The 19,158-nt window shown below is 52.7% G+C and overlaps 6 protein-coding genes across 6 annotated transcripts; 2 read left to right on the top strand and 4 right to left on the bottom strand.

The window, feature by feature from the left end:
* Nucleotides 1–12: 12 nt before the first annotated feature.
* On the top strand, nt 13–1,451 carry POX_b02810 (putative oxidoreductase; the record flags this gene model as incomplete). The annotated part of the gene is made up of 6 exons (XM_050111718.1): nt 13–27; nt 74–286; nt 440–517; nt 586–767; nt 836–1,205; nt 1,299–1,451. 6 exons carry the CDS (start codon nt 13–15, stop codon nt 1,449–1,451), a joined length of 1,011 nt encoding a protein of 336 aa, XP_049972064.1.
* A 656-nt stretch (nt 1,452–2,107) lies between these two features.
* Nucleotides 2,108–3,007, top strand: POX_b02809 (uncharacterized protein; the record flags this gene model as incomplete). The annotated part of the gene is made up of 1 exon (XM_050111717.1): nt 2,108–3,007. One exon carries the CDS (start codon nt 2,108–2,110, stop codon nt 3,005–3,007), a length of 900 nt encoding a protein of 299 aa, XP_049972063.1.
* Nucleotides 3,008–3,341: 334 nt separating this feature from the next.
* POX_b02808 (EKC/KEOPS complex subunit) lies at nt 3,342–4,163 on the bottom strand (the record flags this gene model as incomplete). Its single annotated transcript, XM_050111716.1, has 1 exon — nt 3,342–4,163. One exon carries the CDS (start codon nt 4,161–4,163, stop codon nt 3,342–3,344), a length of 822 nt encoding a protein of 273 aa, XP_049972062.1.
* Nucleotides 4,164–5,042: 879 nt separating this feature from the next.
* Nucleotides 5,043–6,842, bottom strand: POX_b02807 (uncharacterized protein; the record flags this gene model as incomplete). Its single annotated transcript, XM_050111715.1, has 1 exon — nt 5,043–6,842. The coding sequence occupies one exon, from the start codon at nt 6,840–6,842 to the stop codon at nt 5,043–5,045; it is 1,800 nt and encodes a 599-aa protein (XP_049972061.1).
* Nucleotides 6,843–9,817: 2,975 nt separating this feature from the next.
* Nucleotides 9,818–12,643, bottom strand: POX_b02806 (uncharacterized protein; the record flags this gene model as incomplete). The annotated part of the gene is made up of 1 exon (XM_050111714.1): nt 9,818–12,643. The coding sequence occupies one exon, from the start codon at nt 12,641–12,643 to the stop codon at nt 9,818–9,820; it is 2,826 nt and encodes a 941-aa protein (XP_049972060.1).
* An 861-nt stretch (nt 12,644–13,504) lies between these two features.
* POX_b02805 (Clustered mitochondria protein) lies at nt 13,505–17,519 on the bottom strand (the record flags this gene model as incomplete). The annotated part of the gene is made up of 4 exons (XM_050111713.1): nt 13,505–17,128; nt 17,205–17,260; nt 17,314–17,433; nt 17,483–17,519. The coding sequence occupies 4 exons, from the start codon at nt 17,517–17,519 to the stop codon at nt 13,505–13,507; spliced, it is 3,837 nt and encodes a 1,278-aa protein (XP_049972059.1).
* Between the last annotated feature and the right edge of the window lie 1,639 nt (nt 17,520–19,158).

Raw genomic sequence — 19,158 nt, 5'->3', positions numbered from 1 at the left:
GTCCTCCACGCGATGCTTGCAATGAATGTAGGAGACACATTTTCTTGACCCTCGAAACGGGTCTAGACACCAGCATGAGCCCCCCCCCACGTCGGCTGGTCTCCGCAATGATCTCATCGCCGCGGCGATTATTCCTCCCCTCCGAACAGTCCCTCTTCTGCACTCCCACGCTGGCCTCGTTGAGCGTGATACCCCGATGACCAACTCTAACATGGCATCCAAGCAGACGCTGCAATCGAAATACAAGCTCCGGTCCGGCCATGAGATTCCAGTGCTGGGCTTTGGGGTAAGAACAAACGACTATGGTTGTGGATGATCGTATGGTTGCATGACTGGTGTCTGACACACGATGGCTTTGCAGGTCTATTTGATGTATGTTTTGTTCTTTTTTGGGGGTTTTGAAAAAAAAAACATCAGATAGCTCTATCTGAATGTCCAGGGCCAGCTGACAGATCAAAGTCCCCCTTCAACTACAGAAAAGGTGGTTGCAGAAGCGCTGAAAAATGGATTTCGACATGTATGGACAACCACTCTCCCTCAGACGGTCTCTGTGCCGCGTCTCACCTTGCTCAATCATATCTCCAGATCGACTCTGCTATCATGTACGGCAATGAAAGGGCTTGTGGTCGTGCCATCCGGGACTCCGGCCTTGATCGATCCGACATCTTCTTCACCACCAAGATCCCTCCGGAGTCGATGGGCTACAGTGATGCCCGACGTGCGATTGAGTCGAGTCTACGTGAAGCTGGCCTCGATTACTTTGATTTGTGAGAGTGTTCCACGCAAGCCCCATCCACATGTCTCGACAACAAATATCCCTGACATACGAGGCCAGGATTCTGATTCATGCTCCCTACGGGGGCAAAGAAGCCCGTCTCGGGAGCTGGCGGGCCTTAGTCGAGGCTCAAAAGGCCGGCAAGGTCAAATCAATCGGAGTGTCCAACTACGGCATCCACCACCTTGAAGAGCTGGAAGAGTACATTCAGGGCGGCGGTGGAGGCGAGATCTCCGTCGGCCAGTACGAACTTCATCCTTGGCTGGACCACTCGGATATCGTCGAGTGGTGTCAGAGTCGAGAGATTGTCGTCGAGGCCTATTCTCCGCTCGCGCATGGGACCCGATTCCGGGAGCCGGTGCTGGCTCAGATTGGAGAAAAGTATGGCAAGTCGCCTGCACAGGTTCTAATCCGGTGGAGCCTACAGATGGTCAGTGACAAATGATTCTATCCACTCATGCGCGCCGTCGACAGAGATGCTGATGATCCTTTTTTTATTTCTTTTCGCGGCTGTGGCTCGTAGGGATTTGTGCCGCTCCCCAAGTCTGCAAAGACCCAGCGCATTCCACAGAATGCAAATGTGTTTGATTTTGCGCTCTCGCCGGAGGATATGAAGCTGCTAGACACGGGCGAGTATAGTCCCACGGATTGGGATCCCACGGTGGACGAGGATTAGTAGATGCGATATGAAACACCTATAGATTTGATCTTGGAACACTGTTGGTGCAGTATATCACCTGTGGCAATGGTTGTTTCTTTTTTTTCTTTCTTTTTTTCAAAAACTACATCTCCCATACAGCAATCAATGGACGAATCCAATGGAGTGGATTGAATAAAAAGAGTCAGCTTCCGTCTTACTCCAAAACCACAATCAGTTTACTTCCACGTCCCCCCCCAAGTGGATTTGTCAGGAACCGTTCGGAGGGGCTACCGACGGGCCGCGGGGTTTTGCGCTCGCGGGATAATCGCGCGGACAAAGAATCTCTTCTCAGACAATTCCTCTTTTCCGTCCTCCCTCTCTCTTTCTCTACACTCTTGCAACCCTTCTTCTTTACTCTTGAGATCTCAAGTAACGTTTTCAATCGAGAACAAGTATAACCAATTTGATTCACAAAAGTTGCCTGCGGCTCCCTGCAGAACCTCCGCAGCCATGAAGTTGATCCTCTCTACATCGTAAGGTGGCCCCCTCAGCACGCACTTGCTTCTGTCTCTGGTCCTTTTTTCAAATTCATTTTCCTGTCATTTTGTTTCACATTTGCCACTCTGCACCGATACAGGCGAAAATGGGAAGGACTGACATGGGGTATTTCATTCCGGTCTCATAGGAATATCATGAACGGCGGCCCCCCGTCCGTCATCCGACAGCCGATGATGCAAAAATCCAATATCGAACTGATTACCTCGCTCCGGTCCAACTTCGTCGCGTCGCAGGCGATCGACTTCAACGGCTCCTCCACTTCCCAGCAACAGAGCGACGCGGCGTCATGGACGGAGAATCGCGACGGTGCGCTTTACATTCCGGCCGTGGACTTTTCACAGCGTGGACTGGCCGAGGAGCGGGATCAATACGATATTACGGTCAAGCTATTCTACCTGCCGGGAATTCCAGCCTCGAGACGCTGCGCACACACCAGGGAAGCCATTGATTTGGTACTGAGGGAGTTACAGGTCAAGTCCATTGATCTGCTGATCGTCTCGTTCCCGGGCATCCTCTTCGATGCGGACGATGACAGTGACGAGGAAGGGTCCGACGCCAGTGGGGAAGATGATTTCGACAGCATGGTCCAGACGTGGCGGGTGTTGGAATCGCTGCATGCCCAAGGCATGATTGCGCAACTGGGAGTTGCCGAGTTTGGCAGCGAGCGGTTGGCTCGGTTCCTCCCTCACACTCAGGTCAAGCCTACCGTGGATCAGATCAATCTGAAGGACTGTTGCGTGGTGCCCAAGTCTCTCATTCTCTACGCGAAACAGGAGAAGATTCAACTCTTGACTCACAACGATTGCAACGACATCCTTCCCGTCGGCATGACACGAGAGCTTCTGGGTCCCCGGGATCAGGGCGGCGCGGGAATTCTGGCATCGGCGCCAGACGCCAATGATGGAATTCAAGGAGACGTGGAGCCGCAGTGGGTGGTGAAGTACACGGCCGTGGTGAAGGATCGCGGAGTCGTCGAGAATAAGGGCTACTTCGCTTTGGCAGATGTGGGCACATGCGTCACGTCCTGGTCATGAGATTCAAAAAAGCGCCACTCGAGGCGGAGGGAAAGAGATGGAAAGAAGAAAGGTTTCAAAGTAATTTGTGGTCGTGAGACGGCTCTCGTGCTTTCTTCAACTCATGGTGTAGCGTCGGCGTTTTTGTCCTGTCCTGTCCGGTCTCTCTTTTTTTTTTTTTTTTTTTTTTTTTGTTCTGGAGTTCCCATCTCCTTTTCTCTCTTTGCCAACTGCGTGTTCTCTCTCTCGGACGAGCCATCGTTCGCATGCCATATTGTATCCACCGCTCGGACAGTGTTGTATAGTTTCGCAAGACTCACCCTGGGGGGAGCGTATGAATGATTTCCGATTTCCTCTATCCAATCATGCTCCGCTTGCGGCCTCTCATTCGAACGTCTTCCAATCTCTTCAAGGTAGAACCAGCTCCCTTGTGACTTTCTCGATATCCGACAAGCACTTCTTCGAAGAATTGCTCCGAACGAGGATGCGTGCTGCCAATGGCCCGCTCCAGCACGTACAGATCCACCGCGCGATCTTCATCTTGCGTGCTCTGTGCTGCAAGGCCAAAGTCGATCAACACCACCTCACCTTCCATCGAAACGGCCGATGCACCGTCACTCGTATCCTGCGCCGGCGCCCGCAACATCAGATTACTCGTCGTCAGATCGCCATGCACCACCCCAGCTTTGTGTAGCCCACCAAGCGTCCGTCCAATGCGTCTCATCAACCCCCGCACCCGATCCTCTTCCTTCTGCAGCTGATCCGCCTCCAGCGAGCTTGCATTCTTCTTCATCCAAGTTTCCCATTGCTCCAAGACGACTCGCACGACCGGCCCTTCAATCCACTCCATCATCAACCAGGCGCCGCCCCATGCGCTCTCCTCGCCGCCCTGCCCCTCCCAATCCATCGCCAGCACCGCAGGCACACTCACCCCGTCACGGACCAATTTCACCAGACATCGCGCCTCCTGGATGATGCGCTGACGCGTCAAGCGACGATCAAGAATGGGGTGGCGGTAGGGCTTGGACGGGCGCACTTTGAGGGCGGCGGGAATGGAGGGGTCCAAAGAGACGGTCTTGTAGAGGTGAGCTTCGGCGCCTTGGACAAGCAGCGTGGGGGCTGGTGTCGTGTTGGTGAAGGGGGAAGGCAGCGCGGGCGGTTTATACTCTTCGGTCATTGTGAGATGGCGGGATCCTTGCTCGGAGATAGCTGGATCTGTGAAAATTGGGGAAGAGATTGAGTGAGCGGGAAAAAAAAGGTGTGGAATAGAGTAGAGCAGAGTAGTCCGCCAAAGAACGAAAAATGTTTCCGCCGGGAGAGGATGGAGGATGGTGGGGCAGTAACGAAGTGACCTAAGAACGTTGCAAGTCAGTAAGTACCTTAGCGAAATTGAGCAAGCTCGTACATTCAAATTCACTGAGAAGATCAATTTTTACAAGTTCGCTGGCTAGTGGCTTTCCTGGGGAAAAGGGAAGGAACTTTCGGACTTTCAAAAAGGTACAAAGTAGTATGATAGGACTGTAGTTCCATGACAACAAAGGCAGAGGTCCAAGAGACACCAATTGACTAGACCACCTCAAGAAGTGGGTTGCTCATACTCGAGCAATACGAAGAGCTGCGATCGATACACTGACAATCTGGTTGGCTCTTGGAGCAGAAGGGTGCCGTCAAGGTTTGCCGGCTTAATTCAACCACTTGGGCTTGCAGAGGAGACAAAGAATGTAGTCAAGATACGACGAAGCGACGAAATCTCCGCCTCAACTCTGTGAATAGCAAAATGGGAGACAGTGTCGCGTAAGAGGAAGACCAGTAAGATGCGATCGGTAAATCGAGGTGGGATATGAAAAAAATGAGAGAGAATGTACTTTGTAGACTTTGGACAATTCAAGAAGAGTATCTGATCACTGTACAATGAGACCAATTGAAGATAAGAGAGAAAAAGCAAAGGAAAAGAAGGGTCAGAAGAAACATCGCCAGCTCGCTGATTGGACATCACTCTCCGACTTTTGCATGAATGAGAACATAGTACAAAGCCAACCAAAGGAACCAAGCGACATTACCACGAGAAACTTTCCTCAATATAATCCAGATTGGAGCTCGCCTGTCTCCGCCGGCACACCCGGCGCACATCATCACTCAAACCACCATTGCCGCAGACCATCACACCCATGGCGCCAACCTGGCTTTCGGCCTCCATCCCGATCAGTGTGTCGATGTTGGGCCGGCCCGGGAACATCTGGACGGTGGCGGAGGGACTCTGGATCTCCTTGGTGTTGCGGGGACGAGTCACGAAGAGCATGATCCGGAGCACCTCTCGGCGACGGTCCATGGCGAGAATGGTGGTCATCCAGGGCCGAATCCATTCCAGATGCTCGGGAGACTGGATGATCCAAACCAAGGTGAGGCGGCGGGTGGCCACGGTGCCATCGGCGAAGCCTGCGACGAGGTGGCGGACAAATTGAACGTGGTGGGTGATTCCCACACCTCCTGCGAAGAGCATCACGGTCCCGTAGGAATCCAGGGAGTGGATGTTACCGTAGGGTCCCTCGGCAAATGCACGCAGGACCACGCGCGATCCAATCGCATTGGAGGCGCGCTGGAAGAGCTTATCGGTCATACCCGTGCGTCGGCGAACCAACAAGGAGATGGTGTTCTGTTGCGCTCGGCCGAGTAAGTCTTGTCGTGCAATGGGCAGGGACTTCTCGTCGGTCATGTTCGACTCAGCCTCGGTCCAGGCCACGGAGAAAGGGTGGGAAGTCCACCACCCAACAGCGGGAATGTACAAGTAGATGTATTGACCCGGCTGGAAAGTCCAGGCCCGTGCCATGCGGATGGTAATTCGCATACAGTCACCGGGCATGGCCTCAACCGTGGCTGTGGTGGAGTTACGGCCGATATTTCGGTAAAAGATAATGACCAAACGGCTTGTTCGCTCGAGCGCCCACAGAATGATGGCAGCGAGCAGGTACTGCTGAGCTGCCATACCATGGAGATGCACCCACAAGAAGCCGAAGCACACGGCAGCAATGGCAATATGGAGGTGAAGGAAGGTCTCATAGAAAGCGTGGCGGATGGGAGATGGCGAATGAAGCAGCAGGGCTGTGAAGGCCGCCGTGCCCATCAGACCAGCGAACAAGAAGCTACTGCTTCCAAGAGCTTTGGCAACGACGCCCCATCCGGCCTTGTGTGCCTTGGGGATCATCCAGGCAAAGGTGTGGGCGAGAGCCTCGAGAACAACGATCCGGCCCAGCCATCGGTGAAGCAAGTTCCAAGTATCAAAGGGAACATGGAGCATGGCGATCAGTGGGTTGTTACGTCCGGCCATGAGGACGAGAGGGACCAGGTTGATTGTGGCCATGGTACCGGTTCGGTTGCGCACAATGCCGGCCAAGGTGTCCTCGGGCGAGTTGTACGGGGTCGTCACGGTGCACAAAACAACGTTCATCGCGACCACGCTGATGACCAGCAAGCCGTGGAATCGACTGGGCAGATTGCCCATATTGATCGCAGACGAGAGCTGGAACTCGCGGTTGTGTCTAGTTCCAAAGAGGGGAGCATAGATTAGGTGCTCCTTAAGCCAGCAGAATTTGTCGTGGGCCGGTACGAAATACTTCTGCTTATCGTCGGTGAAGGCAGAGAGACGGCGCAGATGGCCGGCGAAGCGGAAGCTCAGCGACCAAACGTAGTATGCAGCGGCTGCACATCCAAGAGACAGGATCGTATAACGAGCCAAGTCATCATTGTAGGCTTCATGCCACATGGAGAGGGCGCTTTTCTGGCCTTGTCGCTTTTCAAAAGTTTCTTGGGCGAGACTCAGTCCCGCCAGGGAAAGACCCAACAGGATAGAGTGCATCATCTTGAAGGCTCGAATCTTGGATGAGAAGGTAAATGAGTCAGAGATCACTCGAGCAAGGCCGGCTTGCGGTCAATGTGACAATCGTCCAAGACGAGGACAGAGCCCCTTGTGAGTCTCTTGCTAATTTGCCGAGTCACAACCTTGAGCGGTCCAGAGCAACACCAGGTTGCTTCAGAAGGCTACAAATGAGACGCCGTCGTTCGGTTGAAGCACGAAAGATAAGGATGTCTCGACAGGTGTGTGGATTGATTCAATCCGTTTTTTGGGGATCAAAATTTGCGCGTAGCGGAGGCAACAGGAATGAGAGCGTCTATTGAAATTGTTGGATCCCTGTTGTGAGCTGACGTCGTTGGGAAACGAAAGGAATGCTGGTGAACCAGTCACTAGCAGAGAGGGCAAAATGCGCAGTATGGAGAGATCGTCCACTGCGTCAACAAAACAATTGTGTGTGAAACCAAAATGAAAGGCAAACAAAGCCAAAGTCAACCCCAGAAAGGACGACAATAACCAGTTGTCGATAAAGGAAAAACAGAAAGAAAAAGGAAGGGTACAAAGAGTGACAACAATGTTAGAGAGCGACAAAGAGAGAGGGAAAAAAAAGGCCCATCCACATGAGTTGTCGAAGAGGGAAAACCCTGGTTGAAGCATTGATAACTCTTTGCCCCCTTCGAAGAGTATCCACGTCCGTCCCGCGTAGTGGGCAGAGTGGAGAGACTTGAGACAGACCAAGTACCGCCGCCCCGGAGCAGACTCGTTCAATAGTGCAGTGGAGACGGGTGCAGCAGTTTAATATACATATGACTATGGATAGACATGAACAAGATCTAGACTGGATGTTTCCAGCTCCGTTTGGTGAAATCTTTGGTCAGTAGTTCCGCGATGGTGCGCCTATGCGGAAGAGTCGACCAGGAGCCCTGGCTTCCACGTCATGTCCTATCAGGAGATCGAGGTGGACGGCGGGGCAGATGTTCTGCGACGAGGAGGACCTGATCCCTTCGCCAGGAATGTGGGAAATATGTGGCAGAGTTTTAGTTGAAGACACAACATCAGCCTATCATGCCTGGAGGATCGATTCGCTGAGATTCACAGTAGTCTTTGACGCTGCGCCGTTGAGACAGGGTGAAGAAGGATTCGAAACGACGTTCGTTCGTCGCGGGTAGAGTATCAACCATCGCGGCCAGATTCTCCCTGTCCACGCCCTGGTGAATCAGATACGAACAAGAATAGATAGAGAGGGTCTCCTCGGGGCATTCAATCTAAGCAACATGACAGTAGACGTGGGACTCGCACAGGGAACAGAGGAAGGTTCATCTTTCTGTGCCTGCAAAACCACAGAAAGATGGACAAGATGCGATCATGACGCGGGGAGAGTGGCTCACGATGAAACAAGCCACGGACGAGTTAGGGTGCAACAAGCGCTGACCCGCAGGGGGACTCGGCAGTCTCGATGCAGCCGGTGGACAGCCCGGGCAGTCCACCCCGATGCGCTGATCTTCATCATGGCCAAGATGGCCGTGGTTTGAGAACGAGGCTTTGACTTTATCTGATGGGCCAATAAAGAAGGCGAAAGTACTGGTAAGTGGAGATTAGTGGTGGATCTGAAGGGGGGAAAGGGGGTATCCTGCAGGGCGCCAGAGAGGGTTGAATTCCAACCTGCTAGGTACTGCAGAGCCTCTGCATCAGGTCAGTTTTGCTGGTTACAATCTACCTTGCAAAGATGCGGCAGATACGAGGATATCAAGACTAATGGTGATCGGAGAAGGGTGCAAGTGAAGCGATCAGCTTGACTTGCACTACTCCCAATCCCTTTTGTGATGGAAGATTGCTCTGGTCATCTGGTCACGTGTTGAAGAACGTGATCGCGAGAAGTTCGGCCTATTTTGAAGACAACCTGAGCGATGATCATACTCACAGTCACAGAGCCTTTTGAGTCACTGCGTATACTGCAGGATAAGGCTACTGACTTGAGGATGCTACATGATAGATCTCACATCTCACATCCTGGCGTCATAGACCATCTCTCTGATACATTGCCGTCGCCCCATCTAGCAAACATTCTCTATCAGACCTCAGGCGAGCCCGCCATGCAATCAATCTAGTGAATCTGCTACTACGGCAACTATTCCCACTTGGGAGTATGCCCCGTTTTCCCTCTCCACCCGAGACTTGCCAAGAGTTTTGCTAATTAATATCAGACCGTTAAGACCCTCCAGGCTTGACGAAGGCTCAAGAATGAGATCGAAGAAGAAAACAAATGTCCAACTGCCCAGCGCAGGTCAGTGCTGCCATTGAAAAATTCATGCAAGAGACGGGAGCAAATTGAAGAACAGGTTTCACGGTAGGCATTTTAATTTTCGGAAGAGTGTCACCGTAGTCTATTCTCACCAATGCGGGATGCTATCATTTGTTGAGCTTGGCGTCTCAGTAGTCTGCATGGCTGAAACGAGGAAGACAAGCGAGCTTTTAACCAGAGTACCATTTTCGGATGCCCGTCACCATTGAAAGTGAAATGATCCAACACAAGCCTCGGGCTCCATGACCGAAACAACTGCCTCCTCCCTCGGCGTCAACACCAAAGCCTGTCGAGCTCACAGATAAGAATTGTGAAAAGCTCTCCGGCCAACTGTCTGTTGTGAATGATCACCCGCCCAGATACGAACATAGTATTGTATAAGAAAGGAATTCAAAAAGGAAAAGCGCCTCAGCATCACGACCTCTACAAACATGAAAAGCAAGCTGAGTCTATAATGTAAAAAATGCAGTACATGGGCAGACCTTATTCAGGACGACCGAGAAAAAGAGAGCATAAAAATATGCAACGACTTGAGGACGTGCAAGCGTTTCCAATCTACTCAGCCCCAACCTGTCCTACCAAAGGATGGAATGGGTTATCTACCTCGATGATCAACACCAAAGGGTAAAGAAGCAGCAGACACCTGGGCCGTCTGATGTTTTTGCTCAAGAGACGCCAGACGTTACAAAAAGCTCAATTCATCATCGCTATCTTCGTCTGAGCAGGGGATGACCATGGACCGACGCCGTGGAACTTGAGCATGCGGATCAGGGATTACGGACAACCGGGAGCGTGTGGACCTTCGTCGCGCCACGGCTCGGTGTGGTCGCTTATCGACCACTTCAAGGTCCGGCTCGGGCGAGAGCGGAAGACCACGTTCGGTGCTAGAGGACTTCGGTCCCTGATTATTGAATATCACAACCTCAACCTTGGTGTTCGGTGTCTTGGCTGCATATCGCTCATTCCGGTTGATGAGTCGCGAAGGTCCATCATGTAGGATGCGACGCCGAGGCCGAGGAGATGCCTGCTCAACCGGCGGAGACTTGGAGACAAGGGTAGTACGGCTGTACCCACTCCTTCTCCTGTAATTCCTTTCTGCATCATTGACAATGACGGGCGCTGCCCGCGGTCGTTTCGTAACCGGCAACGGCGAAGACATCATTTCCTCACAGGTGCGCTTCATGCTTGCGGATGGCGGCGAAGTAAACGAGCTGGATGGAGTCTCCGGTACAGTTACAGAATCGGAATCCCGGACTGAGGCCTGAGAGCTGCGGTCTTCAAGGCACGGCATGTTGACCATCGGCCTCGCGCTCGGCTGGAAGGAGCCCTTGACGGCCACCGGAGGCACATGAACTTTGACAGCTGGCGTACGCGCAATCCACTCGCCAATGCTTTCCTCCCAACGGTAGCACCCTTTTTCAAACCCTGGTTGCCAGCTACCTGGGCGAGAAGTTTTGCCTGCCAGCCGGGCAAGGACCTTCTCTTGAACCTCGATGGCCCACACGTGATCATCGGGCTCCCCAGTGTTTTCAGCAAACTCCATGGCTGCTTCAATCGCCACTCGACCGAGCAGAGTAGTCAGGGCAGACGACGCACTCATGCTCGAAAGTTGTGATATCATGCGGCGAATTTCCCCGCCCTTGCGAGCAGAGGCGGTCTCCGTAGATCTTCCAAAGCACCGGAAAACCTGTCGGCAAAATGACGCCAATTCTTTCACCAACTCAGAACGAGCGGCCAACATTTCACAGTAAAGATCCACGGTATCTGTCGTGAGTAATCCTCTTTGGCAATCCCTTTGTAAAATAAGATCATTGCAATACACAAGGTAGTCAGCCAACAGCATACTCCCGCGTCTCAGGAGCTGGTAGGAGGGGAGACTAGCAACGTGAGATAAAGGTTGCACTTCTATGGCTTTGTCCAGCATCGCTCGCAGACATATGATTGTCTGACCAGCTTTGGTACTTTCGGGCCCTATAGGGTCGATGGTATCACGGGATCGTGCAATATGCATGCCGCAGATGGCCGCGAGAAGACTCGTTACCTGATTGTTCAAGGCATCCTCGACTGGCAGAGGGCACTTTCGCAAAGGCGATATTTTCTGCACTTTCGTTGACAAGGAGGAGTGTCGTGTCTGTCTCTCATGCGCTGGATCGCTCCTGTCCCCATGATCCTCGCCCACTGCTGGGTCCAAGTGGGCTACCGGAAGGATATCGGCAGCCGACAACAACACTGCCTCGATCAAACGTGAGGCTGCTGCACAGTCCTCATTCTCGCTTGAGAACGAGATTGTCGCGCGAGTCATCCACATAGTCCAGGATTTGGTCGCCATCCACTCAGCGGGCAATACACCACGGGTGAGAACATTCGCCAGTTCGTGAAACAAATATGAGGGACGACTCGGATCGACGGACTTGTATCTGCGAAGCACTCTTAGAGGATCACCCAACTCATTCGAGTCATCCGAAGTCGTGGATCCGGTCGTGTTGAGGGAGGAGGGATGCGGATAAGACGTAAGCGTAGAGAGAAAAATTGATAGTAATGATTCAGAAACATCCGGGAAAAGGATCTGACATCTTTCAATCAAAGCACCCACAATCGCGTCGGTCAACCAGTTGTTTCTGATCATGTTCGACACATAGAAGATTCCCTGGGCCCTCACAGCTTCCCGCAATGGTTTCCACCCTTGGCCGTGTGGCGCGTAAAAACTTTCCAGCTCGGTAAAGTAAGCATCGCACATGTCCTCGTCGGCATTGACATCCTGCTCGTCCTGAATATCTTGCTCACGCTGAATGAATGCGGGCAGCCTGCGGATCGCCGTGGCCATCAGCGAGCGAGTTCCGCAACGTGTCCGATATGCACTCATATACGTACTTCCACCGACACAAGTATTTCGGAGGAAGTTCCCAAAGACGTGTTCAAAATTTTGTACAATGCCTGCCAACTCTGTGTCGACGGACTCGCCCGAGGAGCCGTGCCCGGAGGCTGACCGATGAAATGAATTCGATCGTCGGGACAAAAAAGATGAGCGCTCACTCTTTTTGCACGATTTTGCCTCTGCGCTCGGAACTTTGGCTCTCACGCTCATCGGCGCCTCCCATTGTTTCCCACTGATTACAGGTGTGGCGAGGTCAATTGCACCAGGGAGGATACGTGTTACCTCTGGGCTGTGTATAGAGTGCCGTGCTCGTCGCTTGCGTCCATTGATTTCGTTTCGGGTCGAGTACCTGTGTCGTAAGCGTCGCAGGTCAGGCTTCTTTCCTGGAACCCAAACAGGGTCATCTTGGTCCGCGTCCGACCCAAGATCCCAATCCTGCGCCTTGGCCGCCATGCTGCTGCTTTGTATCTGTGTATGTACATTTGCCTCGCGTTCTAACGCGCGCAGATCTGATGCAATAATCGCTAATGTCTCATGATGCTTTTCGAGTCGGCGATAGACGGAGACCAAGGGGCGCAACGTGCGGTTGGCCCATCTGGCGGTTGGCTTCACCTCGTCCATGGCTGCTGGCATTTGGTAAATCTGAGTTTAAACGATAGATAAATCTGCGCAGCCATTTCATTGTTAGTATCATATACAGGTACGCATCACGACTTCAGGACAAGACCCACGACAGAGAGCAAGAAGGGCTCATCATCGGCAAATCATGACGTGCACATGGCAGTCGGCATGACGCGCGCTTCAGTGCTGTCTGCCACGATGGCCCTTGAAAAATAAATACAGCGTGGAGAGATGATTCTGTATGCACTGCACGGAAACACTGGAATATGTAACTTGTACTTCTCGGAGACCTGACTGGAACGGATAAACAGGTGGATAAATCAAGGTGAGAGAGCGATAGGCGAGGCAAACAAGACAAAGTAAACAATGGTGGGTCCACGGAACAAGCCAGCCTCAAGGCCGAGGCTGCAGCCAGCGAGCTGGAGGTCTCGGTTTGGCAGTCCACACACTACAAAGTGCCTGAAAGACCCGACCAGGGAATATGAACTTGATGAATTCGCTTCTTAATAGACTACTGTGATCCAAGTCACAATGCTAAATGCACATTTGTCGGAGAGACAAGACCGTCGCATCATTAAAGCATACCAAACGCAAGGGCCACCAGAAGTACAACCAAATCCGTGAAACCTCCATGCACAGCCCTATAATATGATCAAGAGAACCAGAAGGAAGAAACAATCAGAGAGGAGAAGAGTCTGAATAATACAAAACTTGCATTGCAACAAGCCAAGTCAGGTTCCGCTTTTGAAAAAGAAAATGGTCAAATGTTTGGTTGTTAAAACAGTCGTAGAAGGCGGAGAAGATGAGAGGGAAAAGAAAAGAGCCACCTTGGTGTCAAATTGAAAACATGGGTTCTAGTCAGCTTTACCAGACTTAAGCCTTGGACTGCTTCGAACCGCGAAGCTTAGGGTTGGCAGCGGTGCGCTTCTTTTGCTTCGAGCGCGAAGAGGTCTGATCACTGCCCTCAATGAACTTCAACAAGTCATCAATGTTGCGCGAGTCCAGTCCAGAGGCAGAGGCGCTGGCGGTCCCTGACGACTCGGGGGCGGTCTGGCCAACCTGAGGTTGGACGCGGGTGCCCATGGTGGAGACGCGAGGGTTGATGTTGATACGACGCAGACGACGCGCCTGGATGTCCTTGGCGTGCTTCGCAATGGAGACGGCGTTCTGAGTGAGCTGCTCAAGCCAAGTCTCAGCCTCCTTGGTGTTGCGGTCCTCGGGGCCGAGTTTAGCGAGGAAGATGTTGTACGCCTCACGCATCTTGCCGACGGCAGCCTTGGAATCTTGGTCCAGAGCCAGAGCCTGAGCCAGCTGGAAAAGGATGGTGGCGGTGTTAATCGACTGCGGTCCGAAGAGATTCTCGCAGACAGACAGAGAAGCCTCGAACCACTTGCGAGAATCAGTGTACTGCTTCAGGTGCTGCAGCATGACGGCCGCGTTGTTCATCGTGGTGATAGAGTCGGGGTGGTTGGGACCGTAAATGATCTTCCAGAGATCCATAGCATGCTTGATGTAGACCAGCGCAGTCTTGGTGTTTCCAGAAGCATGCTCGAAGAGACTGAGGTTCAAGTAAGCCAAGATGGTGTCTGCACAGTCAACACCCAGAGTGCGCTCAGTGACGATGACAGCCTTGCGGGCCAGCTCCACAGCCGCCTCTTTCTCATCGGTCTGATAGTAGAGCATTGAAAGCTGGTGATACAGCTTGGCAACCTCTGGGTGGAGGATACCGTAGATTTGTTCGTGAAGGGAAAGAGACTCCAAAATGAGCTCCTGGCCGAGTTGCTTCTGGTTCTGCATGAGGGAGATGCGACCAGCCTCAAGGGCCTCCTCAGCCAACGCACTGCGTGGGGAGGCGTCCTTCACCAAAGGAACGATGTTGACAATATCATCGGCGGTGAAAGTGACTGCAACCTTGGCCTGCTCAGGCACACGGCTGGGGGACTTGTTTTCACCTCCCTTCTTCTTCTTTTTCTTGTTGGTTCCATCTTCCAGGCTGTTACCATTGGTGACGTTAGCCACGGGCGCGGGCTCCTTGATCTGCTCCTTGGAGAAGGCAAACTCGCGGGCACCAAGCTGCAAACCGAGCTTGATGGAAATATCACGCAGAAGTTGCAAATGACGCAAAGAGCTGACCCAGCCATCTTGGAGCGAGTAGCGGTAGCGGGCTTTGACCTGTTTCTCAACCTCGACGCGGAGCGCATCCGGAGTGACCTTCTCGAAGGAGAAATCTCCCTCAGGATAGATATCACGCAGAGAAGAATCGATCTCCGGGCGAGGGGCGGCATTCACACCAGTGCCGAGAAGACAGTTCAGGAGGTGAGAGATGCAGGGAGCGACGAAGGGAGCGGGCACGTTGCGCAGGTAGTGGTTGGCAATGTGCTTGAAAGCACGGGCAACCATTTCCTGGACGAGAAGGGTGGACAATGCCTGGAGGCGAGGTCCCTTTTCCTGAGAAAGCTGTGCCAGCTTACCGAGGTAGCGGATGTTGATGCCGCGCTTGTGGAGCAACTGCGTGAGAGATTGACCGTCCATGGGGAAGCCAACGTCGCCATCGTGCAAGTCCTGGACAAGGTCGGGCATGATCTTGGACCGCAGGTGCTCACAAGCTTCCCGCACCTCTTTCTCATCTTGGGCCCACTGGTCCTTCTCCTCCTGGGTCTGCGGGATCTGACCACTGAAGACATCAGGGTTCAATGCAAGATTGAATCCAGAGATATCAACACGATCCTGGTCTTCACTCTTCTCCTCAGTCTTCTCCTCTGTGGTTTCCTCAGACTTCCCTTCGGGGTTCTCATCGGTCTTGGCCTCCTTGGGTGCCTCCTCGGCCTTGGCAGTCTTGCGACGCTCGACTTCGGCCTTGACGTACGCGCTCATCTTGGTACGCCAGAAAGACTCGACCAGCTCAAGACGGAGCACCGACATGCGGTGAGGATAGGCGTCACTGCCTTCCTCCTCCTGCCACAGAGCATCAAGAGGGGCCACCCGATACAAGTCAAGGACGTATTTACGTCCATCAGTACCCAAAAGACCCTTGGTTTCAACACTTCCTTCAAGGTCATGACGCTTACCGTCCTTGTCCCAGACGGGGTGCTGCTTGATGCGGAGGGCCTTGGAGAGCTTCTCAAAGACAGGCTTAAAGTCAGGGTGAGTAGCCACAACCTCCTTACCCTCGACACCGCCGTAGTCAATTTGGTGCTCGCCAGGCTCCCGCTGCTTGAAGATACCAGGGACAATACACTGACCCACAATGCGCTTGCCCAAATAATCGACGACAACGGTTCCGGGGGTGAAAAGACCCTGGATGTCAAGCTGGTTCACAGCCTTGATTCCAAGAACGTCTTTACCGACTGCCACGCGAGCAGCCTCATCGCCACCCTCGGAAGTGAAAGTGCCCACGCCGTCGGCGCCAAATGAGTAGAAGATGTTGTTGTAGACGAAGATCTGGGCGTCGCGGGCTTCGGTGGGGTTGAGAGGAGCAACCTCGCCACGGGCGACCAAGACGGCACCACGAGCAGCGGCCTCGTTGTAATCCGCGAACAGCTTGGAAGTCAAGCGCTCACGGAAAACTCGGTCTTGGACAGTATCCCGGGGCAGCTCACGGGTGGTCTGGAACTCCTCGTTCCAGTCTCGTAGAGTTTCCGCATTATCGACGCCGGAAATCAGATAGCTCTCCTGAGAACGAGTGATATCCGCTTGGTGGGCGCTCTGACTCGCCGATGCAGGGGCAACCAACCAGGGGCTGTTCGGAATAGCGTTCTGGAAGGGGAAGGTGGTGAGGAGGTCCTTCTGGTTGTTTGACTCCTGCAGGGCCTCAAAGGCTTCGTTGAAAGAGGGCGACAGTTGGGAAATCAAGGTGAGGAGGGAGTGCGCATTGCCCTTGACGTTCTTGGGCATGATGGTTCTCGGAGAAGGATCGAACTTGGTGCTTGAGCACTTGTTGACGTAGAATCCGGACACGTGGGCGGTGATGGGGAATTGTTCGCCCTCGTTGGTGATGACCTGGAGATAGAGCAGATGGCCCTTCTGGCGGAGGTTGTAGGGCACCGGGTTCCACGGTGATAGTGAGATGGACTTGACGGTCTTGGGAAGGGGAGCCTGCTCCTTGGGAAGGATTGTCTGAAGCGGCGATTCGCCAGTCAGATCGTACTTAGCGAGGGAGTGCTCCTTGTCTGACTCGCCAGCCTTGCTGGCCTCTGTTGAGATGGAATCGTGCAACGAGAGACCAGCCGAGATACCGTGGAGGTTGTCCACACGGTCACCGGCGGCACCGACCAGCTCTCGAATGCGAACAATGTGCATGCGAGCCTCCTTCTCGGTGTACGGGTCCTCCACCAGCGAGATCTCCGAGTCTGCCTTCAGGTCAGGCACTTCGGACAGCTCGACAAAGTCATTGATCCGGTTGCCGTTGTATTCCAGATGGAAGCACGTGTACTGGAAGGTACCGGGCAGCTCGACGATCGATTGGCGGACGTCTTGCACTTGTTCCTGGCTAGAGACCTACAAAAAAGGGAATGCCAGCCCAAGTCAGAAAACAGGCTCACAAGTAGCACCGCTGGGAAGAGGAAGCACCTACCATCACCTGAATCTTGTGAGGCTCGTGGGGAAGCTTCACAGAGATCTGGAAAAGGCCTGAAAGATCGGTCAGAAAAGTATTCTGTCGTCCTGGCTTCAAAACGACATACCGCCGGCGGTGTCATCCTCGGCAACACCCTCGAGCTCGGTGCCATTTGTAGGCTCTTGTGGGTTCTGGGCCACCTCTATGCCGTAAAAGTTAGCATTTGTTTGGACAACTGAGCGACAACCTGTTGAGGTCTCAGGTGTCATTGTGAGGGTCACCCGACGCAAACAAACCTTTCGAGTGCTCCAGCTCCCCATTGGATTGCGCCATGATGTCAGAAATGATTCAATGAGTTTTCAATCAGATAAGAAGCCCTTTCAATGAGCTTCGATGGGAATATGAGGTCACAATGAGATCGACCGAGATGTCAGGATGAGGGCGAACACCTGCGAGGACAGATCGAAAAAGGAAAGAGGAGAAAGATCGCTATGATACAAGAAGGATCAGGGCAATTGAATCAATTAAGCCAATAACCCCGGACCCCAGTGTGAGAGAGACGCAAAAGGAAATGAAGCGATATGGGGAAGAAGCATCAACGGTGAAACGGAGAAGGAAAATTTCGCGGATGCGGCATGCCCTCGGGAGTGCTCGGGCGGTGGGCTCAGTTTCGGGGGACGCACCGCGGAGACTGGTCTTTTCTCCACAATAGGATTGTGCGAGAGGTCAGGAAACAGAAAACATGTTTTGAAATACGGGTCTGTTAGTTTTATCGATAGATGCAGAGACAGAACTCGAGATTCATGCTTGCTATAAGGTGAGCTATGTGTTAGGCTCTGTGTTTTTTTTTCTTCTTTCACTCCAAAAATTTGGTATACCAATTGCAGTGACTCAATGACTGGATCAGATCGCATCCACATACACCCGATCATCCTCTTCCCCGGCCGTCAAGATAAATGATGACATCTTTGTTCTCATTGCCGGACTCATGCCTGAGGCGAAGATACGGTGTGTCGAGGCAGATCATGGTCCTTGTTTGCGAGGATGTGAGAAGGTCCACCTATCGGTTCATCAACGTACATCCGCCGTAATTTATGGGGGGTTGCCGTGAATAGCCATTTTTTGTCTGAGTGTGTCGAGGCGGCCGCCAATTCTGCCTTAACGCTTCCAAAGGTCTCGCCCGGTCAAGTCTTTTGCCTGAAGCTCACCACCGATGGCCCTGAATATATCTATATTCGCATGCCCGAGAGGAGAGCAAGAAAAACCAAGAACAGTATAACTATATATTGCAAACCTCTAGTTGTAGTCACTAGCACTCTGCGATGAAGAATTGAGAGTGTACCTATCCGTGAACCTATGCTGATCCAGTGGCTTCAATGCGGTAGGTAGGACTCGACCAAAAAAACAGTTTCTTAGTCAGATCTCAAAATGACCACCGTGACTTCCGTAGTGTACCAGTGAGAACCTACGGTATTCTACTAGTTGTCTACAACAATCTATTTTGATATCTGAATAGATGCAGCACCGACAATGCTCGATTTCCCCCAAAGTCGCACCTTGGTTGGCCCCCGAGGCATACAGTACACTCAAAGGACCAGCGCGGCTAAGGATTGCCCAATGCACGGCTAGTCCTACGTTGTACTTAGTGCCTCACTGTCTTACTCAGGGATCGACAAACAAAAAGCTATAGCCAAGAGCTCTCGGCTATGTCGCAAATCCAGGCAGCTGCGACCACTTGCGTGTATGTGAGAGGCCAAGAATCCCACGCGGAATTTGGGGGGTGTTCACCTTGACTGTGCTCTTTTCATCTAGCGCAAATCGATCGACAAATGCCGGGTCAATACCGAATCATCGGTGATCGCGTGGATGCCAAGTCCCCTCCAAGTGAACCGGGCGGAAGCTCCACCGCGACTGAGCCACACTCCAAATTCAATAACTAGCTGAGCCGCGCCTCCATTCCCTCGAAAACATC

The sequence above is a fragment of the Penicillium oxalicum genome, chromosome II (assembly GCF_001723175.1).
Source record: "Penicillium oxalicum strain HP7-1 chromosome II, whole genome shotgun sequence".
In the NCBI taxonomy this organism is placed as follows: domain Eukaryota; kingdom Fungi; phylum Ascomycota; class Eurotiomycetes; order Eurotiales; family Aspergillaceae; genus Penicillium; species Penicillium oxalicum.
Note: the sequence above shows the minus strand (reverse complement) of the source record. Positions and strands in the feature narration are given on the sequence as shown.